Source organism: Ictidomys tridecemlineatus, chromosome 11, assembly GCF_052094955.1.
Source record: "Ictidomys tridecemlineatus isolate mIctTri1 chromosome 11, mIctTri1.hap1, whole genome shotgun sequence".
Classification (NCBI taxonomy): domain Eukaryota; kingdom Metazoa; phylum Chordata; class Mammalia; order Rodentia; family Sciuridae; genus Ictidomys; species Ictidomys tridecemlineatus.
The window spans coordinates 72,268,524-72,294,076 of record NC_135487.1 but is presented as its reverse complement, the minus strand read 5'-3'; the positions used below and the strand labels follow the sequence as shown (position 1 = coordinate 72,294,076).

Below are 25,553 nucleotides of genomic sequence, written 5' to 3'. Positions count from 1 at the left end.
AGACAGGGTCTCATTGAGTTGCTTAGTGTCTCGCTTTTGATGAGGCTGGCTTTGAACTCCCGAACCTCCTGCCTCAGCCTCCCAAGCCACTGGCACACAGGCATGTGCCACTGTGCCCAGCTAAATGTCATTTTCCATAGACTCTCAAATCCTTGAAACTTTTTCAGGAAGGGCACAGTCTTGCTTATATTCCTTGAAGTTTCTTAAACAAAAAAAAAAATAGAGATTTGCTTTAATATAAATTCCATAAATACTGAGGTGTGGCTAATATCTCTGAGGGTTCCTGTCCCTTTGAAGACCCTATTAGATGCAAAGCAGAAAGACATTTGTAAGCAAATGAAGAAGCCTCTTCAGATCATTGCTCAGCTTTCTTCAGGATATTTTTGGTCCTCTGGAAGAAGTGGTGAAACAGGGGCTTTATTCTAAACCAGGAGGCCATAACCTCTACCTTCAGAAGACAGAGAAGCTGAAGACAAAGTACCACAAGCAATTCAGGAAAGGAATACAGGTATTCCTGGTTTTATCTATTAATTATGATAAATCCTGGGGCCCCTCTTTAACAAAAACCATTGAGAACAGAAGAAAGGACATGTGTACAGGAACAGAGATGAGATTGATGTCTCATCTGGCTCAGACTTACTCTGTCACTGAGCATGCCTGGGAATTATGTGCCTGGTATTTAGTTTCACATGTTTAAGAAAGCAATTCCAACTAGACTGAAATGATGGTCGCATTCCAATGTTCAAATAGCATCAGCGGTTGTCTGCTTCCTTTTTTCTTTCCAATTCCTACTTCATTAGTGTGCTCCATTCTCCTGACTATTGGCTTCATTTTCAAGTAAACTCACCCCACATGGCTACAAAGAGATACCGCTGGGTCTAAGTCCAGCCTATCTTTATAGCCCTGGTGACAGAGCAGGTGTCTTTGCCAGCACCCATATCAGCCTTTACGACATTCAAGTCATAGTATTTTTCCTCCTGTGAGCAAGTGGCCTTGGGTGCTCTGATTGGCCCAACCAGGTTTGGGACCCCACCTGTGGAGAGGCTTGATGGACATCTCCATCAGGTGCAGGCAGAGCGCCTTCTAAGAGGAAAAGATGTTTGATGGAAAAGGAATCATGATTTTATCATATTGCCAATCACCATTGCCAGGTTCTAACTGCATGTTTTTGGGGTTCCTAGGCTGAGGAAGCTCTGCAAAAGTATTTAAAGTCCAAAGAGTCTGTGAGTAAAGCTGTTCTACAGACAGACCAGGCTCTCACAGCCAAGGAAAAGGAGATGGAAGGTGAGAAGAGAACAGAAGTAATGCAAAAAAGACAAGAAATATCCAGAAATTTGAAATTCATGTGTCCTGGCCTAGCTGAGATTATTCACCTGAAGCAAGACAGACAAAGAAGCTTCTTATTACCTCAGGTGGTATCTGAATATGGCAGGATCAGCTGCAGATGGTTATCTGGAAGGAAAAACAATGGCAGGGAATTTTCTCTATGGGTTAGAACAATAATGAATGAGAACAGGAGGCCCAAGGGAGGGACAAAGCTGTCCTAGAAGGTTTATCTATTTTTTCTTTCTCTTCAGAGGCACGTGCAAAAGCAGAGGCTGCCAAGGCTGAAGCAAAAAGTGTGGAGGAGATTCGTAGGCATATGCAGCAAATGATGGAAGAGAAGGAGAGACTCCATCAGCAGCAACTAAGACAAATAGAAATAGAAAGAGCAAAGTGTCTGGCACAGCAACAGTTGGAGCAGGAACGTCGTCTGCGGGTATTGATCAATTGTTGCATCTCAGTACTGTGTTTCTGTCCCTTCCCTATAGGGATAAGACTGTGAAAGAGTAGCCATGGGGGAGATTCAGACTACTAGGGTGGCTAAGGGTAGGGACCCTGTAGCTGGACAGCTAGGTGTGCATCCATCCGAGCTCTACCTTTACCAAATGCATTGTTTAAGCAAGTTATCTATGTCCTCTGTGTCTTTTCTTCTTGTCTAGAATGGAAATGGTGGTTACACATATTTTCTAAGGGTATTGTCATAATGAAATGCATTAGTATTTGCATTTAGAATGGTTTTTGGCATAGAGTAAGAATATGAATTTTAAGTATAAACCATGGTATTTCTGTCCCACAATAACTAGCTTTTTCTATTAATTTTTTAATTACTCTGGACAATTCTTTACTCTGATCATGCTTTTTTATGTCAATTTCATATTTCAGTGTCTTTGCTCTTGTCCTTGCTTCAATCATATCTGGTTCTGATGGCCTTGAACTCAGTGCTTATTTCACCAAGTCCTTTAGTTTATTATCACTCAATAAGCAGCAGTTCTTATTTCCCACATGCTGTACAAAGCCCTCTGCATGCATTCACTCATCTAATCTGTTTACCGTGAAGCAGAACTGTTCTGTCCCCAGTTTATATGTGGTAAATGAAGCCCCAAGGAGATAACTAAAGGCCATTATCTCATAGTCTTCTGAGTGCCTTTCCAGTGAGTGGGATCTACAGTGTTGCTGCTACCAAAATCCTTTAGGGAATTCCTATGTGAGCCTCTGATGAGACAGACAACACCCCAATCTTCCCTCTGGCTTATCGGGGAACCTGCAGGTATCTGTTTTTCAGTAACTGCCCTAGAGTATTTGGGAGATTGCAGCTCTCTCCTGAAGGCCATTATGGGCAAACTCTGGTGTTTGATCTCCTCAGATTTTCTTGTATTTTTCCCTCCAAAGTGTGGTGACCTAGAACATGTCCTCATCTAAGGCTCAGATGCCTCCTGGCTGCATATCACCTAGACATTCTGTTTTTGTGACAATATTTCTTCTTAAAAACACAATTAATATTTTTCTAAAAATGAAAAAGAAAGTTGGGAAAGAGGATTGAGGTCAAGATGTGACCAAGATTACTCAAAGAACTTGTGTAATGTAAATGGGAAGGGAGCCTTAGGATGGAATTCTAGGGACAGCAATATTTCAGGGACTGAAACAATGTTTCTGGATGTAGATGAAGAGTAGTAGTGTGAATAACTTCAGAAGTAAGCTGGAGTAAGTGAATGGAGCAGGGAGATTCAGGGACTGTTTACTGTTCCTGTGGATTAAAGGAAATAAGGACAAATCAATAGTTTAGACAATCAGAATGAAGCGGACCTTACTTTTTGCTAAGTATTAGTGTGTCTATTTTTTCACTTAGGAAGAAGCCCAAAAGCTCAAGTTGATGCATCAGGCTGAAATGTCAAGGTTTCAAGACCAGATCCAGCATATCCACAGAACAATGTCTGAGCCACAAGCTGCTCGATGTATCATTCTCTAAAATACATCAAAGCTTCCTTATTTCTTTTCACTAAAGACACAAAGAAACAAGAAACTAAAGAACTTGGAACAATCAACATTTAAATAATCCTAAAGCCTTCTGCCTAGTCTTCTAATTTGTCTCTAGATATTGCAAGTCACCCAGGCGTCTAGGTATCGCAAGTTATCACATGGGCTCAGTCAAATGGAACAGTACCCTGTTCAGCATCACTACTGCTTATGGTCATGTGCTGGATGCCATCACAGGGAGGCACCAATGGTACCATGGAACAATCCACAGTTCTTACCTGGTTGGAGACTGCTATACTATGGGCAGTGGTGCAAATCAGCACTCTCAGTTGGCCTTCTGCATAGAGAAATTCCAAGTTCAAAGGAAACAATGTTAACATGAAATGGAGATCTTTAGAGGATGAAAGGAAATACTACTATGGAAATTGTGTCATAGGCTTAAGGACTAAACAAAAAGCTTTTTCCTTTTCTCTAATCCTCACTAATTCATAACTTATAATAGGTAACAACTTACATGTGACTTAATATTTTTGCATTACATATTTATAATCCTTTAGAGCTTGTAAAATAGGAATCATAAGTAATAATGTGTAATGAGCCCAAGTTCTGATGGTGCTCATAGAATGAGTTTGGAAGGGTTCCTTCCTTTTCTATTTCATGCAATCCTTTGAGGAGTATTGGCTTTAATTTTCCTTTGAAGATCTCATGGAACTCGGTTGAGAATATGTCTAGTCCTGCTTTCTTAATTGGTTGGCTTTTGATGGTGTTTTCTATTTCATTACTTAAAATTGATCTGTTTAAATCATGTATGACCTCCTAATTCAGTTTGAGTAGGTCATATACCACTGCAAATTTGTCAGTGTCTTTGATATTTTCTATTTTCTTGGAGTATAATTTTTCAAAATAGTTTCTAATTATCTTCTTATTTTAGATGTGCCATTGTGATATTTTCTTTTTCATCATATATTTTAGTAATTTGAATTTTTCTCTCTTTTTCTTTTTGTTAGCATGGCTTATCTATTTTGTTTATTTTTTCAAAGAACCAACTTTTGGTTTGGTCAATTTTTTTCAGCTGTTCCTTTGTTTCAATAACATTGATTTCAGCTCTGATTTTAATTATTTCTTATCTTCTACTACTTTTGGTGTTGATTTGTTCTTTTTCTAGGACTTTGAGATGTGATGTTAAGTCATTTATTTGTTGACTTTTTATTCTGTTAATGAATGAGCTCAGTGCAATAAACTTTCCTCTTAGTAGTGCCTTCATAGTGTCCCAGAGATTTTGATATGTTGGTAATGTCTCTTGAATATACATATCATCAATGAAAGAGAATAGAACATGAAAAAAAAAACTATATCGGAAGTATGGAGGGTAAAGATGGACTTTTAAATAGGAAGAGACAACTACATGGCCACTCAGAAAAAGATCAAATCAGAACTAGCCTTTACATCGTTCACTAATAACAACAACAACAAAAGGTTTGAAGTGTAAAGATATAAAACACATTTTTAAAAACAAGGTGTTTCTTTTAATGAACCTATAGGAGAGGGCCTTTCTGTGAGTCAAATCTATTTTGAAATGTCTCTTGATCTCAACTTAATCAGTTACAACAAAATCTCTTGATCCTTTCAAAGCAAGATTTGAACAAATTACATCCCCTTCCTGTTTTTCAAAATTATGAAATATGGCATATTCAGAGGAGTGCATCAAATCTAAAGCATATAAATGATATAAATTACAAAACCACACCCTAGACATAAATTCACCATTGCTAAAACCTCAAAGGAGTGCGTTAACAACCTCTGACAGCCCTGGTAGAGACAACCAGTATCACAACTTTTGAATTCCTGCTGGATTTTATCATATACATTTGATGTCTGAAATAAGATAATTTAGTTTGACTCCTTCCATATGAATCTGATTTTGTTGGTAAGATTTCCACAGAAGATTTCTCTAATAAAGCAGAAGGAGTCCTTTAAAATTACATGTTAAGTCTCTAGCAAGAGCTATAATAGAGAGAGAGGAAGAGAACTGATGCCTGACCAACCATGTATTTGGTTTCCCAGATTCACAGTTGGAGAGGAATTTCTACCCAGGATGAATCACACCTGCAATCTTACTCCCTCCCACCTGGTTTAGATGATATTCAGATGATATTTTGGATTTTGAGTTGATGCTAGGATAAGTTAATACTTTGGGGAATGTTGGGATGGGACAAATGTATTTTGCATGTGAGAAGGACATGAGCTTTGTGGACCCAAAGGGAGAACAGTAGAATTCTTTTTTTTTTTTTTGACAGTTCTAGCAAGCTAATGTGACAAGGAAGCTTGTTTGCCATAACTCGTTGAATTTTTTTCTCATTATATGATGATGAGAAAGTTTTCATATGATGCAGTTCAAAATGTTACCAGAAGTCTCCTGTTATTGTTTTGATTTTCTATTGACAATAATATTAAGAAAATAGCTGATATTAGACTAGAGTCGTAGAATCCAGCACAATCTCTAATATTGTAAAGGAAGCCTAAGTGAAAAGAAGCTCCCCTTGCTCTTTGTGCAATTTATCTATCTTGGAGATACAGGTGTTGTTTTAGGGTTACGGAATCTTTAAAGCAAAAGCTAAGGATAGGATGATGCTCATGATGATGGCAATGATAAGATACATGATAGTAACATGAGCCCACATCCATGAATTCATGTTTTGAGCTTGTGAACAGAATTTCTTTATTTTATCTATAAGGCTGAAAGGTGAGGATGCAAAGAGCAAAGTTCATATGTTACTGAAAAGAGAGTGGGCATTTTTAAACATGATTGTATTTACTCACTGAAAAATATATATTGGACTGTGTGCCAGACCCTAGTGAAGGTATTGAGGATACAGTGATTAGCAGAAGAACAGCCATGGTTCTTCGGTTTTAGTACTTTACAAGTAAGATATTAATAAATGTAAAATATCAATTTCTGCTAAGCATTGCAAGTGAACAATTCAGGGTGTTGTGAGTAAGTATAGAAAGGAGACCCAATTAAGATTAGTTGGTCAGAAATATTTCCCTGAGGAAAAGAGACTTATATGGTGAATTTTTAATGAGTACAATGTGTTCAGGAAAGAAATGAGGAAAACAAGTTCCAGGCATGGTTGGTCAGGATGAAAGTTCATGTGGTGAAAGATAGACTGGATATATATGGAAAGGGACAAGGAAGATAGTTCAAACAATAGAATGGTATAAAACAGGAAGCTTTATTCTATCAAGCAAAAAAAAAGTGACAAGACACAGTTTTTGTTTTTAAGTCATCATGTTTATTGCATGGAGGTGAGTTAAAGACACTCAGATGTGATTATAAGTTATGATAGCCCTGGCAATGGGCCTGATCTGCAGGCTGTTTTTGGAAGCTCAGTGCCACATGCTTGTAAAATAGCAGCAAAATAGGCCTATGTTGGATGTCTGATGTGTGGTGTTTCTCCCTTCTTCCCTCCACGTTGCATACACTTTCAGATATTCTGTTTTAAAATGACCTAGCAGAAGTATTTTTCCAGCCAGGAAAATGACCTCTTGATTCATTGCAGGCCTATTTGAAATGGCTTTTCCTGGAATGCAATTCAGATTGAAACCGAAAGCAACAAAGAATTATTTGTGTAACTGGCCAGTTCTGGGAAATGAGTTGGTCTTCTCTTGTAGCAAAACAAGAACTTAAAAAAAAAATCTAAGCGGACCTCGTCAGAATTAGATATCAGAATATTGAGGTCAGATCAAGTTTTTCAAAGTGAGCTTAGGAGAGTCTCTTACTCACTGGTAAATATGTATTGAACTGTGTGGCAGACCCTGGTGAAGGCATTAAGGATACAGTGATTAGCAGAACAGCCATGGTTCTTGGATTTTAGTAGTTTACAAGTAAGATATTAATAAATATTGAAGTATTGAAGGACTACCGAACTACTATTCTTATGCAGAGGCAAACCCTCCTCAGAGACCACCCTCTTCCCATTGGGACCATTTGAATTTTGCAGGCCAAAAAATTTCATGGCATGTGTAGCACTGCTTCTTGGAAACTTCACCCAAGCCCAGAATTCTCCTATTTTAACTTCAATAGTTTGGCACTGTCCTCCTGTGGTTCATTTTGTTATACAGCTTTTCAAATAAGTGAGTCTGTTCTCTACATCTCTCACTGGGCACACAGCCTCCTGCCCTCTAGTAGCAGAGAGGCTACTGAGATATCATATTATAAAGGATAAAACAGGATTATTATTTTTACACTTGACCCTAAAATTCTTGATATAAGGGAAATACTGATCTCTATAAAACCCTGACATGCCCTTGAAGCAAAGGTAGCGAATATAGAGTGATGATTATTAGAAGAAACCAACCAGCAAAAAAATAAATTTATGCCATATATTTTTGAAAGAAAAATTTTATTTTGGGGCTGGGGATGTGGCTCAAGCGGTAGCGTGCTCGCCTGGCATGTGTGTGGCCCGGGTTCGATCCTCAGCACCACATACCAACAAAGATGTTGTGTCCACCGAAAACTAAAAAATAAATATTAAAAAATTCTCTCTCTCTCTCTCTCTCTCTCTCTCTCTCTCTCTCTCTCTCTCTCTCTCTCTCTCTCTCTTTTTCTCTCTCTATCTCTCTTTAAAAAAATTATTTGCTTTTTTTTTCTTCACACAGGGATTGAACCCAGGAGCACTTAACCACTGAGCCACATCCCCAGCCCTTTTATTTTATTTTTAATTTAAAATTTTTCCTATTTTTAAATTTGTTGTAATTAATTATACACAGTAGAATGCATTTTGACATAGTATATGAAATTGGAGTATAAATTCTCATTCTTCTAGTTGTACATGATGTAGAGTTACACTGATTGTGTAGTCATATATACACATAGGGTAACAATGTCTCATTGATTCTACTGTCCTTTCTACCCCCATATCCACTTCCCTCTCTTCACTCCTGTCTTTCTAATCCAAAGTACCTATATTCTTCCCTAGGCTTCCTACCACCACCCTTATTGTGAATTAGCATCTGCATATCAGAGAAAACATTTGGCCTTTGGTTCTATGGAATTGGCTTATTTTGCTTAGCATGATATTATCCAGTTCTGTTCATTTACCAGCAAATGCCATAGTTCCATTCTTCTTTTAGGTGGAATAACATTCCATTTTTTATATATACCACATTTTCTTTATCCATTCATCTGTTGAGGGCACCTATGTTGGCTCCATAGCTTAGCTATTGTGAGTTGAGTTGCAGTGAACACTGATGTGGCTGTGTTGCTATAATAAGCTGATTTTAAGTCTTGTGGGTATAGGCCAAGGAGTTGTATAACTGGGTCAAATGATGGTTCCATTCCAAGTTTTCTAAGGAATTTCCATACTAAATTACAGAGTGTTTTCCCCAATTGGCACTCCCTTCAGCAATGTATGAGTGTGTCCTTTCCCCACATCCTTACCAACATTTGTTACTTGTATTCTTGATAATTGCCATTCTGACTAGAATGAGATGAAACCTCAGTGGAGTTTAATTTGCAGTTCTCCAATTGCTAGAGATGTTGAATGTATTTTCATATATTTGTTGATCAATTGTATTTCTTCTTTTGTGAAGTGTCTGTACAGTTCCTTTTCCCATTTATTGTTTGGGTGATTTGTTAAAAATTTCATTTTTAAGGGACTTAAAGGCTTTATATCAGGCTCTCCTTTCAGTTTAAACAAAGCTTCGAAAACTGGCATTTACTAATTTGGGGAAGTAATTGGGAAATGTGGAAAATTTGATTTACAGGGTCAGATTATAGTGTAAAAAGAAACCTGCAGGATGTTCAAATCAGAGAAGAGTGAAAGAATGAAGGCAGAGAGAATTGTTGGAATTTCCTGTGACCATCTCAACTAAGGAGGATGGTGATATACTGGGGAGGTAGTAGGAAAGGAGCTGAAAATACTCAGAGTTGGGATCCATTTTAACATAGGGCTATCACTTCCTATATACCTGTCTTTAGATAAATAAGCACATAGGTGTCCAGTATGGATGCTTCTGGATTGCTTCTGGGAGCTGATAGTAGAATAGAAATAAGAACTCTCCTAAGCTTATTTTGAGAAACTTGATCTGACCTCAATATTCTGATATCTAAGATATTAAATGCCAGTTTTATAAGCTTTGTTTAAACTGAAAGGAGAGCCCGATATAAAGCCCTGCTTACAGGTAACTTTATTGGAAATAGGATACCAGGGAGTGGGAATAAGGATAAAGTGAAACAGGGAAGAGAGAGAAGTCAATAGAAGAATGGGTTATCAAGTTGGGCTATAGCCATTCACCTCCACTGGAATATTTTGAAGATTGGACAAAAAACTATTAAGAACTATGCCCTCAAGAAGTCAAAAAAGGAAAACATTATCCATCAGCTTCCATCCCTTTAAATGAAGACTGGTCCCCACAAACTTATCTTCAAATTTGTACAAGAATGAGTGCCAATGTTTTCTAATAGGAGATCCAGACTGAGCATCTTGAGAAGCCTCAGAGCAGGACAAACAGCATATGAATGGTCCTGAAGGAGACTGCTCACCAGCATGAAGCTTGTTCCAGCCATGTGGAACTGGATGCAGTAACATAATCTGGAGTGTAAAGTGGGAGTATGAAGAACATAATTCAGTCTACTTGCTCCTCTAGTAGGATCAGTCCAGGATTGAGTCTCTTCAAAAGGTATATTAGTTAGGATTGTCACTGTAACCAAAATATCTGACCGGAGCAACTTAGAAGAGGAAAAGTTTATTTTGAGCTCCTGGTTTCAGAGGTCAGTTCATGATCAGCTGATTTTGTTGCTTTTTGCAAAATTGAGGTAGAACATCATGGCAGAAGGGTATAGCAGAGGAAACCTGCTCACTTCATGTAGCCAGAAAGCAGAGAGAGAGTAACCTGTGCTCGTCAGCAATAATATATATACTCCAAAGGCATGTTCCTATGATCCTTCCTTGTGCCACACTCTACCTGCCTTTAGTCACTACCCAGTTCAGTTCTTTCAAATTATTAATTGATTGAATGGATCGATGCACTGATTAGGTTACAGTCTCATAATCTAATTACTTTGTCTCCTGAATTAACATAGGAGATTGGGGGGATACGTGGGTTATCAACAGGAAATTTTATCAACACCAACATTTAACAAAGGCAAATTGGGGGACAACCACATCCTGTTTGCAGTGACAGTTTTAAGACCATAATTTATATTCTTCATTTTCTTCTTTTATCACTTGCCTTAGTCCATTCCTGTTGATATAACATACCACAGACTTGGAAATTTATAAATAATAGAAATTTATTTTTCACCATTCTGGACACTGCAGGGTCCATGATCAAGGTGCTTGGTAGATTTGGTGTCTCCTAAAGGCTCACTCTCTGCTTCCAACATGGCCCATCATTGTTGTGTCCTACATGGTGTAAGGGCAAAATAACTTGGTTGTCCCCTTCAGCATCTTTTATAAAAGCACTAATAAATACCATTTGTGAGGTCAGAATACTCATCACTTACTCATTTCTCCAAAGTTCCCACTTCTTGATACTATTCACCATGAGGCCATCTGAATGTTAGAAAGATAAATACATTCATATATAGCACTGCACGGTAGGCTTTTTTATCCACAGGGATATTTAAGGTGCTCTATGTTCCTTGTGAAATGAAACAAATCATCTCCTAAGAAGTCCTGAATTCTTACTTACCTTGGTTTGTTTGACTGTGATTATTGCTACTGTTAGTTCATCGTGAACCTGAGAAAAGTCAGTTGATGTCCTTGGTTCCAAATAAATTCCTTCATAGCTCCACTATGATTTCTCACTGTAACCAGGGTAACTTAAAACCACCAAGGTAAATTACAATTTATTCCAAAACTTATTGACTTAAAACAATGAATATTTTATCCTAGTTAATAATTGTATTCTTGTTTTGACCAGAAATTTGGGTTACATTTAGTTGTGTGATACTTCTGCTCTAAGGGATTCCAATGAAAGACACTCTGTTGAGTCATGATGACCTCATTCATGTCTGTGGTCTTGTTGGGGATGGATAGATGCATGGCCATTTGTGAATGTCAATTATAGTGTCCCCGTGTTTCTCACCCAAATTGCCACCACATAGAGCCGCTTGTTAGGCTGTCCATCACCATTGGTCACAGTGGGGATTCTCCCAATATCAGAGTCTGAGACAAAGGTCTGAGTGAAAGAGTTTTCTTTTTAAAAATGATCAATGGAAAAAATATAGGGCATCTGGATAGAGGACCAGGGGAGTAAAATAAAAAGGAATAAAAGTTAATAAAAAAACAAGTCATTGATTTGCTCACCACTGTAAATAACTACTATTCTTTCTGAAGCTTTCTCTTAAGTACGTTCTGCAATGTATCTCAGAATGGAACCTCCAACAAACAAAATGAAAAAGCACTTTTATTGGCTCTCATTTTTATGGATACTTATGCCTTACAATTCTAGGGAGAACACGGTTGTACATATGTAAGACTGTGAGTTGAATAGTTTTGGAGCCCCACATTACAGAAGCAGTGAAGACATAAAGTACCAGTCCAGGTGAGAATCCCCTAATGACAGCTGTAGAAGTAGCAGAAATGGTGGTAGCAACAGGCATTATAGTAAAACTGGAGCCAAAAGAAATTTGAAATTGTGTAAAAGAAGTTTTCAAAACACAGGAAAACCACTAATGTCAGGGCATGAAGTTGTCTGACAGTTCTAATTTCAGTGTTTCGGTTTTTCTATTTATTGAAATAAAATGGAAAATATATAGTTTTGGCAGCTAGAGATGGACCCTAAAGACACCTACCTTTAGATTTATTGTCTACGAATAGATTTTAAGCAGTTCAACTGTTCATCAATTTTGTACCAAGAAAGTAAACTGAAGTAAGGCTCTACAGAGAGTCTTGAGCAGTGTGAATGATTTCTCTGGTTGTTCTTGGCTTACAAGGAACACAAGTGAATGACCAGGAGGTGAGTCACAGGAGTGCAAGTTTTTAATATGTAGATGTCTATCTCTTAGGTCAATGTAAACCAAGGATTTTACACCTTAGAGAGAGACTGAACCATCAGAGAGTTATCTTAAATTTGATTCAGCCTTTGTTCTCACTCACTGTTTGTACAAAGTGGACAAGATAGCTATGTTTGATGATTGAATCTTTGCATGAATCCACCAGCCTGGTCTCCCTCTTAATCTCACCAGATATTAAATGTTGGCCTGAAGGCAACAAAGACTGAAACAGATGCTTCTACATGATACCTTTCTTCTTAGAGATCAGCCCGCCAGTAGATAGTAAGATGACCATACAGGTTCCTTTGCACCCTGAAGATGGTAGCAATTTTGTAACTGGAATTGATATGAATTCTGGTTATGTGTTACCCTCCTTTTCTTGGAGAATTATGGGAAAAACCTGTTTAAGGATTCATAGTGTCTGGTCTACTGTTATGTGACTCTGCTACACGTCATCTTAGACACGTTTCTGATTTTACAAAAAAGAGGAACAACAATGTGAATGTAGTTATAGGATCCACTACTTCTTTTTTTTTTTTAAAGAGAGAGTGAGAGGAGAGAGAGAGAGAGAGAGAGAGAGAGAGAGAGAGAGAGAGAGAGAGAGAGAGAATTTTTAATCTTTATTTTTTAGTTCTCGGCGGACACAACATCTTTGTTGGTATGTGGTGCTGAGGATCGAACCCGGGCCGCACGCATGCCAGGCGAGCGCGCTACCGCTTGAGCCACATCCCCAGCCCCTCCACTACTTCTTATACATCACTGAGATATTGCTAGCTTAATAAAACAGTGCAATGTCCATTTGGTGATGTAATAAGAAACACTGTTGAGATTGTTCATTGGCATTCAAGATCCAGTATATAGCTGATGAACTAACAGCCATTGCATGCTTGCTAGAATATATAGGCCTGAGCACTAAGGAATCAAATAAAAATGTTCTTCATTGACTCAATTATGAATTTATGATTCACTTCCCACATCCTGTGTTTCTGCTGGACTAGAAGGATGGTTTTAAGTGTGGAGTTAGGCCGTATTTCTCTGAAGTAAGATGTAGTAAGGCTCCATTACATCTAAAACTACAGCTGTCATGCAAACTCTCGTATTATATAAAACTTACCATTGGACCATCCAGCAGGCAACGAATGAGATTGCTTTATTGGCAAGCTTAACTGCCAATAATTTATGTGAAGAGAATATACATGATTAAACGAAGGAAGAGTATGTCTTGTTCTTGAGGATTAATTGGGAGTCTCTTGTCATTTCTGTGGTCTGTTCAAATACATTGGTAGTGAGCACACCCTAATTGGAACACAAAAAGATTTTTTTTAGAATCCCTTGTAAGTACATAAGAATAACTGCTGGCTACGTATATGCAATCTAGAATGGATAGAAGAGGGGGAAGAACTTGAGTATCAATTATGACCATGAAATCAATGGCAGTAATAAGGACTATAGCTTATATGTTCCTATTGTGGGTACATTTTAAAAAAGTACACTATGACAAACCATCCATTTGAAGAAGTCTTGAAGTAAAGGAGTAGATTTTCTGAGAGATATGAGGGGATCTTGGCAAATAGAAAATGATCTTCACAGATGCTGTGGGTGCCTCACCCATCTCTCCTTGCTACTTACCCTTTCTGCATATTCCAATGGTATCTAACAACAAATATTTTAGATACCCTACGTTAGCATTTGCTCTCAAGGCACACGTAGCAAGGCCAGCAATGCCAGGGAGTCATGCTGCCAGGATCAGTCTCCGAACAGATATTGAAGGAAGTTGGAGGAAAAAGCTCCATCCTAAGGGCCAGATGCCCAGGCAGATTTTACCTTGTTTCCTGGAATTAGCTTAAGGGGCTAACCTTGTGGTTCACACAAAAGGAACCACTGGCTCTTTCCCCATTCCTTGGCTTCATTCCCTTCCAATTTTCATTCCCTATCTTCTACTCTGCTTTGTAGGATCACCTTCTGAGAAAATCCCTCAATCTCAAATCCTTGACTCCAGAATGGAACCTCAGGAAACACAGCCAAACAGCCCTCATGTTCATTCCAAATTACAAATAAAACCAATGGTCCTGTATGATTATTGTCTGAATAAAAAGAGATTTAATTATTTAAAAAGCAGTAATGATTGAATAGAAGAGGTGATAGAGGGCATCCCTGTCTTGTTCCAGATTTTAGAGGGAATGCCTTCAATTTTTCTCCATTCAGAATGATGCTTGCCTGAGGCTTAGCATAGATAGCTTTTACAATGTCGAGGTAAGTTCCTGTTATCCCTAGTTTTTATAATGTTTTGAACATAAAGGGATGATGTACTTTGTCGAATGCTTTTTCTGCATCTATCGAGATGATCATATGGTTCTTATCTTTAAGTCTATTGATGTGGTGAATAACATTTATTGATTTCCGTATATTGGAACCATCCTTGCATCCCAGGGATGAATCCTACTTGATCATGGTGCAAAAAATTTTTGATGTGCCTTTGTATCCGATTCACCAGAATTTTATTGAGGATTTTTGCATTTAGATTCATCAGAGATATTTGTCTGTAGTTTTCTTTCTTTGAGGTGTCTTTGTCTGGTTTCGGAATCAGGGTGATGTTGGCCTCATAGAATGAATTTGGAAGAGCTCCCTCTTTTTCTATTTCCTGAAATAACTTGAAAAGTTTTGGTATTAATTCTTCTTTAAACGTTTTGTAAAACTCTGCTGTATACCCATCCGGTCCTGGGCTTTTCTTGGTTGGTAGTCTTTTGATTGCTTCTTCAATTTCATCCATTGGTATTGGTCTGTTCAAATTGTATGTATCCTCCTGACTCAGTCTGGGCAAATCATATGACTTAAGAAATTTATCGATGTCTTCACTATCTTCTATTTTATTGGAATATAGGGTTTCAAAATAATTTCTAATTGTCTTCTGTATTTCTGTAGCATCTGTTGTGATATTGCCTTTTTCATCCCGTATGTTAGTAATTTGAGTTCTCTCTCTTCTTTTCTTCGTTAGCATGGTTAAGGGTCTGTCAATCTTATTTATTTTTTCAAAGAACCAACTTTTAGTTTTGTTAATTTTTTCAATAGTTTCTTTTGTTTCAATTTCGTTGATTTCCACTCTGATTTTAATTATTTCTTGCCTTCTGCTACATTTGCTGTTGTTTTGCTCTTCCTTTTCTAGGGCTTTGAGATGAAGTGTGAGCTCATTTACTTGTTGGTTTTTCCTTTTTTTGAGGAATGACCTCCAGGCAATGAATTTCCCTCCTAAAACTGCTTTCATTGTGTCCGATAGATACCGATATGTTGTGTCTGTATTTTCATTTATCTCTAAGAATTTTTTGATTTCCTCCTTTATGTCTTCTGTAACCCATTGATCATTCAGTAACATATTGTTCATTTTCCATGTGATGTAGGATTTTTCCTTCCTTCTTTTATCATTGATTTCCAGTTTCATTCCATTATGATCAGATAAAATGCATGGTATTATCTCCAACCCTTTATATTTACTGAGGGGTACCCTATGGCATAATATATGGTCTATTTTTGAGAAGGATCCATATGCTGCTGAGAAAAAAGTATATCCACTTGAGGATGGTTGATATATTCTATATATGTCAGTTAAGTCGAAACACTGGCCAGAGCAATTAGACAGACAAAAGAAATTAAAGGCATAAAAATAGGAAAAGAAGAACTTAAATTATCACTATTTGCAGATGACATGATTCTATACCTAGAAGACCAAAAAGGGTCTACAAAAAAACTACTAAAACTAATAAATGAATTCAGCAAAGTGGCAGGATATAAAACCAACACGCATAAATCAAAGGCATTTCTGTATATCAGCGACAAAACTTCTGAAATGGTAATGAGGAAAAACACTCCATTCACAATATCCTCAAAAAAAAAAAAATAAAATACTTGGGAATCAACCTAACAAAAGAGGTGAAAGATTTATACAATGAAAACTACAGATCCCTAAAAAGAGAAGTAGAAGATCTTAGAAGATGGAAAAATATACCCTGTTCATGGATAGGCAGAACTAACATCATCAAAATGGCGGTATTACCAAAAGTTCTCTATAGGTTTAATGCAATGCCAATCAAAATCCCAAGGGCATTTCTTGTAGAAATAGATAAAGCAATCATGAAATTCATATGGAAAAATAAAAGACCCAGAATAGCAAAAGCAGTTCTAAGCAGGAAGTGTGAATCAGGCGGTATAGCGATACCAGTTTTCAAACTATATTACAGAGCAATAGTAACAGAAACAGCATGGTACTGGTACCAAAACAGGCGGGTGGACCAATGGTTCAGAATAGAGGACACAGAGACCAATCCACAAAGCTACAACTATCTTATATTTGACAAAGGGGCTAAAAGCATGCAATGGAGGAAAGATAGCATCTTTAACAAATGGTGTTGGGAAAACTGGAAATCCATATGCAACAAAATGAAACTGAATCCCCTCCTCTCGCCATGCACAAAAGTTAACTCAAAGTGGATCAAGGAGCTAGATATCAAATCAGAGACTCTGCATCTGATAGAAGAAAAAGTTGGCTCCGATCTACATATTGTGGGGTCAGGCTCCAAATTCCTTAATAGGACACCCATAGCACAGAGTTAATAACAAGAATAAACAAATGGGACTTACTTAAACTGAAAAGTTTTTTCTCAGCAAGAGAAACAATAAGAGAGGTAAATAGGGAGCCTACATCATGGGAACAAATTTTTACTCCTCACACTTCAGATAGAGCACTAATATCCAGAGTATACAAAGAACTCAAAAAATTAGACAATAAGATAACAAATAACCCAATCAACAAATGGGCCAAGAACATGAACAGACACTTCTCAGAGGAGGACATACAATCAATCAACAAGTACATGAAAAAATGCTCACCATCTCTAGCAGTCAGAGAAATGCAAATCAAAACCACCCTAAGATACCATCTCACTCCAGTAAGATTGGCAGCCATTATGAAGTCAAACAACAACAAGTGCTGGCGAGGATGTGGGGAAAAGGGTACTCTTGTACATTGCTGGTGGGACTGCAAACTGGTGCGGCCAATTTGGAAAGCAGTATGGAGATTTCTTGGAAAGCTGGGAATGGAACCACCATTTGACCCAGCTATCGCCCTTCTCGGACTATTCTCTGAAGACCTTAAAAGAGCGTACTACAGGGATACTGCCACATCGATGTTCATAGCAACACAATTCACAATTGCTAGACTGTGGAACCAACCCAGATGCCCTACAATAGATGAATGGATAAAAAAAATGTGGCATTGATACACCATGGGATATTACGTAGCACTAAAAAATGACAAAATCGTGGAATTTGCAGGGAAATGGATGGCACTAGAGCAGATTATGCTAAGTGAAGCTAGCCAATCCCTAAAAAACAAATGCCAAATGTCTTCTTTGATATAATGAGAGCAACTAAGAACAGAGCAGGGAGGAAGAGCAGGAAGAAAAGATTAACATTAAACAGAGACATGAGGTGGGAGGGAAAGGGAGAGAAAAGGGAAATTGCATGGTAATGGAGGGAAACCCTCATTGTTATACAAAATTACATATAAGAGATTGTGAGGGGAATGGGAAAATAAACAAGGAGAGTAATGAATTACAGTAGATGGAGTAGAGAGAGAAGATGGGAAGGGAGGGAACGGGGGATAGTAGAGGATAGGAAAGGTAGCAGAATACAACAGTTACTAATATGGCATTATGTAAAAATGTGGATGTGTAACCGATGTGATTCTGCAATCTGTATTTGGGGTAAAAATGGGAGTTCATAACCCACTTGAATCTAATGTATGAAATATGATATGTCAAGAGCATTGTAATGTTTTGAACAACCAATAAAAAAAAGCAGTAATGATGTTGGTGACAATTATGACACACCACAAATCAGAAGTGCTGAGGGCCATTACCAAGTAGGAATGACGCATTGAAATTTCCTTGCCAAGCGTACCCCATGCTGCTTAGAGGACATTTGATGGGACATTGCATGCATGCTTTAATGAGGTGACCTTGCTCAAGGACCAAGGCAGATCCGGGTTTAGAGCTGATCAGGTTTGAGGAAGTAACCGGCTCCTTGAGTTTAAGGCGTTGCCAGTTTAAGATAATGGGTTTTAAGGAAGTTGGAAGTTGAAGATTATTGCTGGGATTAGGGTGTTCCTGCTGCTTGTTCCCATTGAGTTCTCGTGAGATAAAAATGGGATTTGGAGAGAGCCTCGTGGAGTAGGTTGTTGGTGCGGGAGACGGGAGAACGTGTTTGCCCCTGGACCTGTGTGGAGGCGGTGTGAGAGCTGGAATAAAGAATTGCTGTTTGAACCTACAAAGCTGTGAGTGCCTCGTGATTCTGGTGCCAAGCCGAGACATTGGCCTTGGCATTATGGTGGCCCGTACTTGGGATGTCTGAAGCTTGGGGGTAAGTGAATTTGCTCGATCCTGAAGGAGAGCAAAAAAATGGGTGACCATTTCAAAAAACAACGTGTTCTTGTTTTGATTTATTTTGTTTTTATTTCAAGTTGCCTGTTCCTAGAACTTTCTCAGGCAAACTGGGGAAAATGGTTGACTCAAGGTTTGAAGTTTTTCGCCTCCGAGGAAGAGAGATTGTTAGAGGAAGGAGGCACCCCAGTAAGACCAAGAAAAATTAGGGCATATGTTGATATGATACAAAAATGTTGCCCATGGCTTTTTAAAGACGGGTTATTAAGTATATCAATGGGACCATCATGGTATCCTGTAGAAGGATTTTTCTTCAACAAGAAAGAGATGGCTTGTTCTGTTTACTACATTTGTCTAAGATCTTGGTTTTTACAGATATCTGATTAATTTACAAAGCTAAAGTGTTGAAATATCAACCACTAAATATGAAATCAAGTACTCTTTACTTATTAAGTTCCATAAGGTAATATATTTAAATATTATGTGTGTTTTCATAAATTGGTAAATGGAAAAAAAGTTTAATATTGCTTTGGTCTGTGTCTTTGCTAAACAAGGTTACTAAGAGTTAAGATTCTATCATGTGTAATTTATATACAAAGAGTATAAGAAGTTTCAGTTGGGTTTCAATTACAGTATAATAGTACCTTAGAAAACATAAAAGTATTTCATCTTATTAAGTGGAGTAATTTTATAAGGGTTGTTTCAGAATGTGAATTTATAAAAAGTGTTAATGGTTAAAAAAGGGATATAAAAAGGTTCAAGATGTGGAAATATATTTTAATATAAAAGGTTAAAGGTTAAATAAATGTTTCTAGATGAGACAATCTCTGTGTGGTAAATTAAAAAGTTGTAAATGCTATTTAAAAAGATTTTGAGGAAACTAGACTTACTTTATAAGCTTGAGAAAGGAAGAAAGAAGAAAAAGGTATTTGTACATGGTAGATTGAGACAAAGCTTCTTAATGGAGTTAAAAAAAAAAGCCTTTGGTTGAAGGGCAGCCATGTAAACTAATATTAAGCGATTTATACAGAATCTAAGCCTCGTTTAAAAGAGTGAAGCGGTAGGTGGTGAAAAAGTACATTTAAAAGTACAGTATAGATGATAATTAAAAGGCTTTAAAAGGTTAAATTGAAGGTGGTTGAGATACCTTCATGGCAGAAAAAAGATTGCTTTACTCATCAAAGTATGTACTTATTAAACCAAAAAGAGGGAGATGAGATAATCTTTGTGTGGTGAAGTAAAAAGTTGTAAAATGTCTAAGTACATTGCAAAAGGCTTTAAAAGGTTAAATTGAAGGTGGTTAAGATGCCTTCATGATGGAGAAAAAAAAAATATAACCCATGAAAATGGGAAGATAATAAGATAAAAGATTTAGATAAAGAAGATTAAAAATTTGAAGTGGAAAACTTCAAAAACAGAAGTACGGGAAGGTAAAAAAAGAGAGAGAGAAGATGCAGAAAGATAAAAAAGATATAGGAAGATAAAAAAGATGTAGAAAGACAAGAATTTTAAGCCCACAAAATAGGAAACAAAAGAAAACTAGGAGAGAAGAAAGCAACTAAGGGTAAATATAAAAACCTTAGAAGAAAAGTAGAAGATAGAAATAAGATAAAAAATGGTTGAAAATGTCAAGTAAAGGTATTTCAGATAGAAAATGCAAAAGGCTAAGACAACTATGGTTTAAAACCACATCTAAAAATTATAAGGACTAAAATAATTCTAAAAAGTAAGGCAGAATGCTTTTGAAAGACTTAAATTTAAAAGGATCTTTAAGGGGTATATATCCCCCAAAGATAAACTTAAAATAACCCTTTTTTACTCTAAACTTTCTAAATTTGGATTCATCAGGACTTAATGCTGCGGAAAGACATGTATCCAAAAAATGTACATAAGCCTAAGGTACTTTGGAAAGATATTCTAACAGGACAATGGAAAGGTCCCGACCCAGTTATTGTCTGGAGTCGGGGTTCCGTTTGTGTGTTCCCACAGGGAGAACAGCAGCCGATTTGGATTCCAGAGAGGTTAACCAAAACAATTTCTACAGAAAAAGAAGATGATTTGACTGAAATCCATAACAGCTGAAATCCAGAGCTCCAGCTTGGCTATTCTTACATCTGCGACAGTGATTAACCACGGTGCTTTTTTCAATATCTATTTTATTATTGCATTTTTCCCACATCATAAAGTTCTATTTTATTTTTTGAGCTCATACAAACCTAGGTTAATGTTTTTCTGATCAGTTTTGTTTTTTGACTGTTTTTTATTTTTTGACTGTGGAGTTTTTAAACATTGCAATGGAGATTTTACCTAGGTAAAGCTACAAGGCCGTTGTTATTGTCTTATGTGTTGTATGTTATGTATGCACTGTTTTGTGTTGCATGTCAGTATGTGTGTATGTCCATATTTTTATATGAGGAGCGCTCATGAAAAAATGGATCCGAATTTTTTTTTTATTCACGTGATTTAAGTGGTTTAATCTAATTAGGTAAACAGCTGTTAATGATTGTTTTCAAGGGTGGTTAATAGATCTGTTTGCTCACTATTGTTTTAAAAGGTGATTAACAGATCTGTTTGTTTACTTTCACTTTTCCTTTTCATTATATTTAATAATTCTGTTCAGGATAATGTCTCTTTAACATCATTGCCAGAATTCCCATCTCCATCCCAGTGCCGGTGAAGACAAAGAAAACCAAACTACAGCTTCTATGATAGCTACCACAGTAAACTGTATAAACTGATGCATCAATGAATATAACTCAACAAGTAATGCTCAATCAAGGACTTGATTTACTTTGGGAGGAAATGGACATATTGATAGACTCCTCAGATTTGAACTGCCTGCAGAACTTGCCTGGACTATATATCAGTTGCATGCATTGTGAACTATCGTCTGGTGCAGCGAATTGTGGTACTGCTGGCATATTTTTGCTGATGGTGTCACCAGTGATGCAATTTCCTTGCCAGCGCACCCCATGTTAATTGTGGTAATGCTGACATCTTTGCTGATGGTGTCACCAGTGATGCAATTTTTCCAAAGGAGCCGTCAATTGGCTTGGTGTTGTGGCATTTCTGTATCTTCCTCCCTTCTACTAGTGATGGTCTAAAATTTGGGGGCCAACAGAGGTGAGGCAAGAACCTCACCCCCCCACTGGCACCAAGGTTAAATTTGGGGGCCAACAGAGGTGAGGCAAGAACCTCACCCCCCCACTGGTGCTTAGGCCTATCCACAAGCATGGCTGAATGCTGGACCGGTAGTCAGCGACGGGTTGATCTGATTGCAGTGGATTCAACCTAAGACAGGGGACTGACGCCTAGAGGTCAGTTCATCCGATGACGGGTAAGAACCATATGTTGAATTGGACAACCTACCAGGCACGGTCCTAAGCCACATTGCTTGTTGTTTAATTAATCAGAAGGGGGGAGATGCTGAGGGCCATTACCAAGTAGGAATGACGCATTGAAATTTCCTTGCCAAGCGTACCCCATGCTGCTTAGAGGACATTTGATGGGACATTGCATGCATGCTTTAATGAGGTGACCTTGCTCAAGGACCAAGGCAGATCCGGGTTTAGAGCTGATCAGGTTTGAGGAAGTAACCGGCTCCTTGAGTTTAAGGCGTTGCCAGTTTAAGATAATGGGTTTTAAGGAAGTTGGAAGTTGAAGATTATTGCTGGGATTAGGGTGTTCCTGCTGCTTGTTCCCATTGAGTTCTCGTGAGATAAAAATGGGATTTGGAGAGAGCCTCGTGGAGTAGGTTGTTGGTGCGGGAGACGGGAGAACGTGTTTGCCCCTGGACCTGTGTGGAGGCGGTGTGAGAGCTGGAATAAAGAATTGCTGTTTGAACCTACAAAGCTGTGAGTGCCTCGTGATTCTGGTGCCAAGCCGAGACATTGGCCTTGGCAAGAAGGACTCTAGGAAGTGCTTGGGTTTGAGCCTTAAGATCTGATTATCAGTAGCTCTGTGGTTTTGAACAAGTTTCTAAACCTCTCAGGGCCCTGGCTCTTCAGTTGGGAGAGTTAAAATAGGGTACTCCACATAAAGAAGTGAACACTGTACAGGGAGTTATAGAAAATGTTTAGGAAATGACTTCTTTGCCAGCATTCTTTGTGTGCTGTGCAGAAACCTTTTATCTTTTCCTGTAAATTAGTTCTTAGCTCCTGAAGCTTCCATTAAAAGAAAGAAAGAAAGAAAGAAAGAAAGAAACAACAACCTTACTCCAATGTGAGTGCATTTAACATTTCAGTAAACTAGACCTACAAGAGTATGTTTTTCCAAACTGGAGATAAATATCATCTCAAGCTAGTTCAAATAACACACACTTGAAAAACTTGCAAAAGTTCTCAAAGTTTTCCTTCAGTAACACAATGCAATTTCTGGGAAATCATTACAAATATCTTGAAACCTTCCACCAGAGGACGCCCAAAATATCCCCTCTGCAATACCTAGTCACTGAATTTGCTCTTTGGTTTCAGTTTTGTACAGAAACTTTGAAAACCCCTTGGACTTTTGCCATGCTTATATTTCATATTCAAATACTCTGCTGGGAGGCGGGAACTGGGGAAGAAAGAAACTCCGCAGGACTGGAGGAAGAGCTCATCAGAACTCATCACAGCTAAACTAAAGGACAACTGTTGAAACTCACCCTTACCAAGCCTTCCTGAAAGCAGCTTTACTGCCATTTCTAAAAGCAGATTTTCTCTCTGCTCTAGATTTTACAGGTAAGTTAAAACTGTGGGCAGGTGGTGGGGGGCAAAAGGGAGGAAGATATATGCAATGTTCAGGTATTTTTAAAAATATTCCATCCAGGATAGGGTGCAAATTTTTCTGAGATACTATAAAATGAACCCATTAACGTCTAAATTGATGTGTAGCTAGATAACAGAATTCATTTAGTGTCTGCTAAGTTTGTTTCCTGCTTAATTAGACACAATACCAGTGGGGGCTAGCTAGAACTTGAAATGTCTTAATATGTTTTATCCCAGAGGACACAAACAGGTTGAGTTGTAAATGGCAGAGTGGCAGTTGTGTGTGTGGCTTGAACACAGTCAATATTCCAAGATGTGTCAGGGATTTGGCTCTTTGAAAAGCACTAAAGATGCTATCCAGATCACACCTGGGAACAACATAAAAAACACTATTACTGATATTGATTCACAGAGCTATTCTTATTCATGAAGAAATCTAAAACTTCAAAGCTGTTTTCTCCCACATTAGTAAGTTCACCTCAAAGCATGAGAATTTATAAGTCTCCAATGTCTGAATACAGATTTGGTTTACAAATATCTGCTTTGTAGCTAATTATTGTAGATCATGATTGGAATTTTCCCACATCTTTCTAATCTAAATATGATTTTAGCCCCTGCTATATGTAAGTCAGGCAACCAGAATTCTACTAATATAAAATACCAATATTGCAGTAGAAGTGGGTTGGAAGGGAAAGGCATCTGGCATATGGAATTTCCTGCCTCTGAATACATGGGGCGGTACAATTTGTGAATGGACTTCCTACTATTTGGTCCCAAGTAGCAGTTTCTGTTCTAATTTGTCTTTCATCAGGATGGTTGATGAGAAAGGTCATTGGCTATGAGAAAGGGAGAGAATGGGTCTTCATGATCATCAAAACCAGCAACAACAACAAAGAAATTCACAGTGTGTATAGTCTGCTAGCAAAAAGAATCCAGATGTTTTAATTTTAAGACTTTCATGAAAAATGAATTCAAGCAGATAGTGGATTTTTAGCTTCAAAATAAATGATGATTTCTAAAATGGAAAAAATTAAAAAAACCCTCTCCTTATGGCATGACAGGTCATAAAAACAATAATTTGCTGCTATGTTTCACATAGCTTTAAAATATTTTACCAAAGACTCCTCAGGTTACAGGAGTTGATGCCCAGAAGTAGAAAATTAGTGGTGAAAAATTATTAAATGGATTTTTTCCATTCATATAAACAGTCATAAAATGATAACACTTTGAAGTTTTGTTTCTGTGAAAGAAATTATTAACTAAGTAAAAATCCCTTTGAAAAGTATAGCTTGAATAAAAACTTGAATTTATTGGAAAATGCAACATAACGGCATAGAATTGTTTAATGTAATGCAGTCTAGACATGGACCTAAATAAGAGAAAAGCAAAAATTTATATATAGCAAATAATGAAAATAAATTTTCAAAATAGGGATTTTAGGAGGTAAAAACTGAGAAACATGAGTAAATCAAAATCCAGTGGAATGAGATAGATGCAGAAAATCAGAGGGTAAGATTCAGGAAATTAATTTTTCTTTGTTCACCAGCTATTTAAGAACAAGCAAGGTAGCTGATGGCTGGCCTAGGACCTAGTTTACATTGGTGCTTTTAGCTATTTCTTTTTATGTTTTGTTTTGTAATGTCTTCAGAAACAGGCCACGCTGGAAAACAGTTATGTTTTCAGGTTCAGTAAGCAAAATGTCTTTCTCTGCAAGGGCTAATATTTACTGCCCATCCCATCTCTTCCTTCCAGACAAAGTAACACCCCAGACATGACCTCAGAGACCTACATGCCAGGCCCTGTGTGCCTCATCGAGAACATGGAGGGGCAGCTAATGGTCAAGCAGGAAGCCCTGCAGATCCTGACGGCCATCACGCAGCCCATGGTGGTGGTGGCCATTGTGGGCCTCTACCGCACAGGCAAATCTTACCTGATGAACCAGTTGGCTGGGAAGAAACAGGGTGAGTGACACCAACAGAGCTCTGCTGAGCCCTCTGTCTACTCCACTGTGGACACTCTGCATGGGGATGGAGGGGAGAAAGTTAGTGTCAGGGAGGAACAGTGAAAACTAATGTTTAG

The 25,553-nt window shown here is 37.8% G+C and overlaps 2 protein-coding genes across 4 annotated transcripts in view; both read left to right on the top strand.

Moving 5' to 3' along the window:
- LOC101961135 (guanylate-binding protein 7) overlaps positions 1–4,556 on the top strand; it is a 67,839-nt gene extending 63,283 nt beyond the window's left edge. Inside the window, 6 exon segments of the mRNA XM_078027766.1 lie at positions 298–331; positions 334–363; positions 366–508; positions 1,182–1,284; positions 1,578–1,759; positions 3,170–4,556. Of these exon segments, the coding sequence (XP_077883892.1) occupies positions 298–331; positions 334–363; positions 366–508; positions 1,182–1,284; positions 1,578–1,759; positions 3,170–3,289 (612 nt within the window). The 3' untranslated portion in view covers positions 3,290–4,556.
- The window catches only part of LOC101961426 (guanylate-binding protein 5), a 49,734-nt gene that overhangs the window by 10,523 nt on the left and 13,658 nt on the right, over positions 1–25,553 (top strand). The window contains exons 1-3 of one of the 3 annotated variants that reach the window (XM_078026663.1): positions 4,686–11,847; positions 23,202–23,447; positions 25,227–25,435. In XM_078026663.1, the coding sequence (XP_077882789.1) occupies positions 25,246–25,435 (190 nt within the window). In that variant the 5' untranslated portion in view covers positions 4,686–11,847; positions 23,202–23,447; positions 25,227–25,245. Of the gene's footprint in view, positions 1–4,685; positions 11,848–23,201; positions 23,448–25,226; positions 25,436–25,553 lie in introns of those variants that run through there. The other 2 variants (XM_005342249.5, XM_040288970.2) reach the window with 2 other exon arrangements.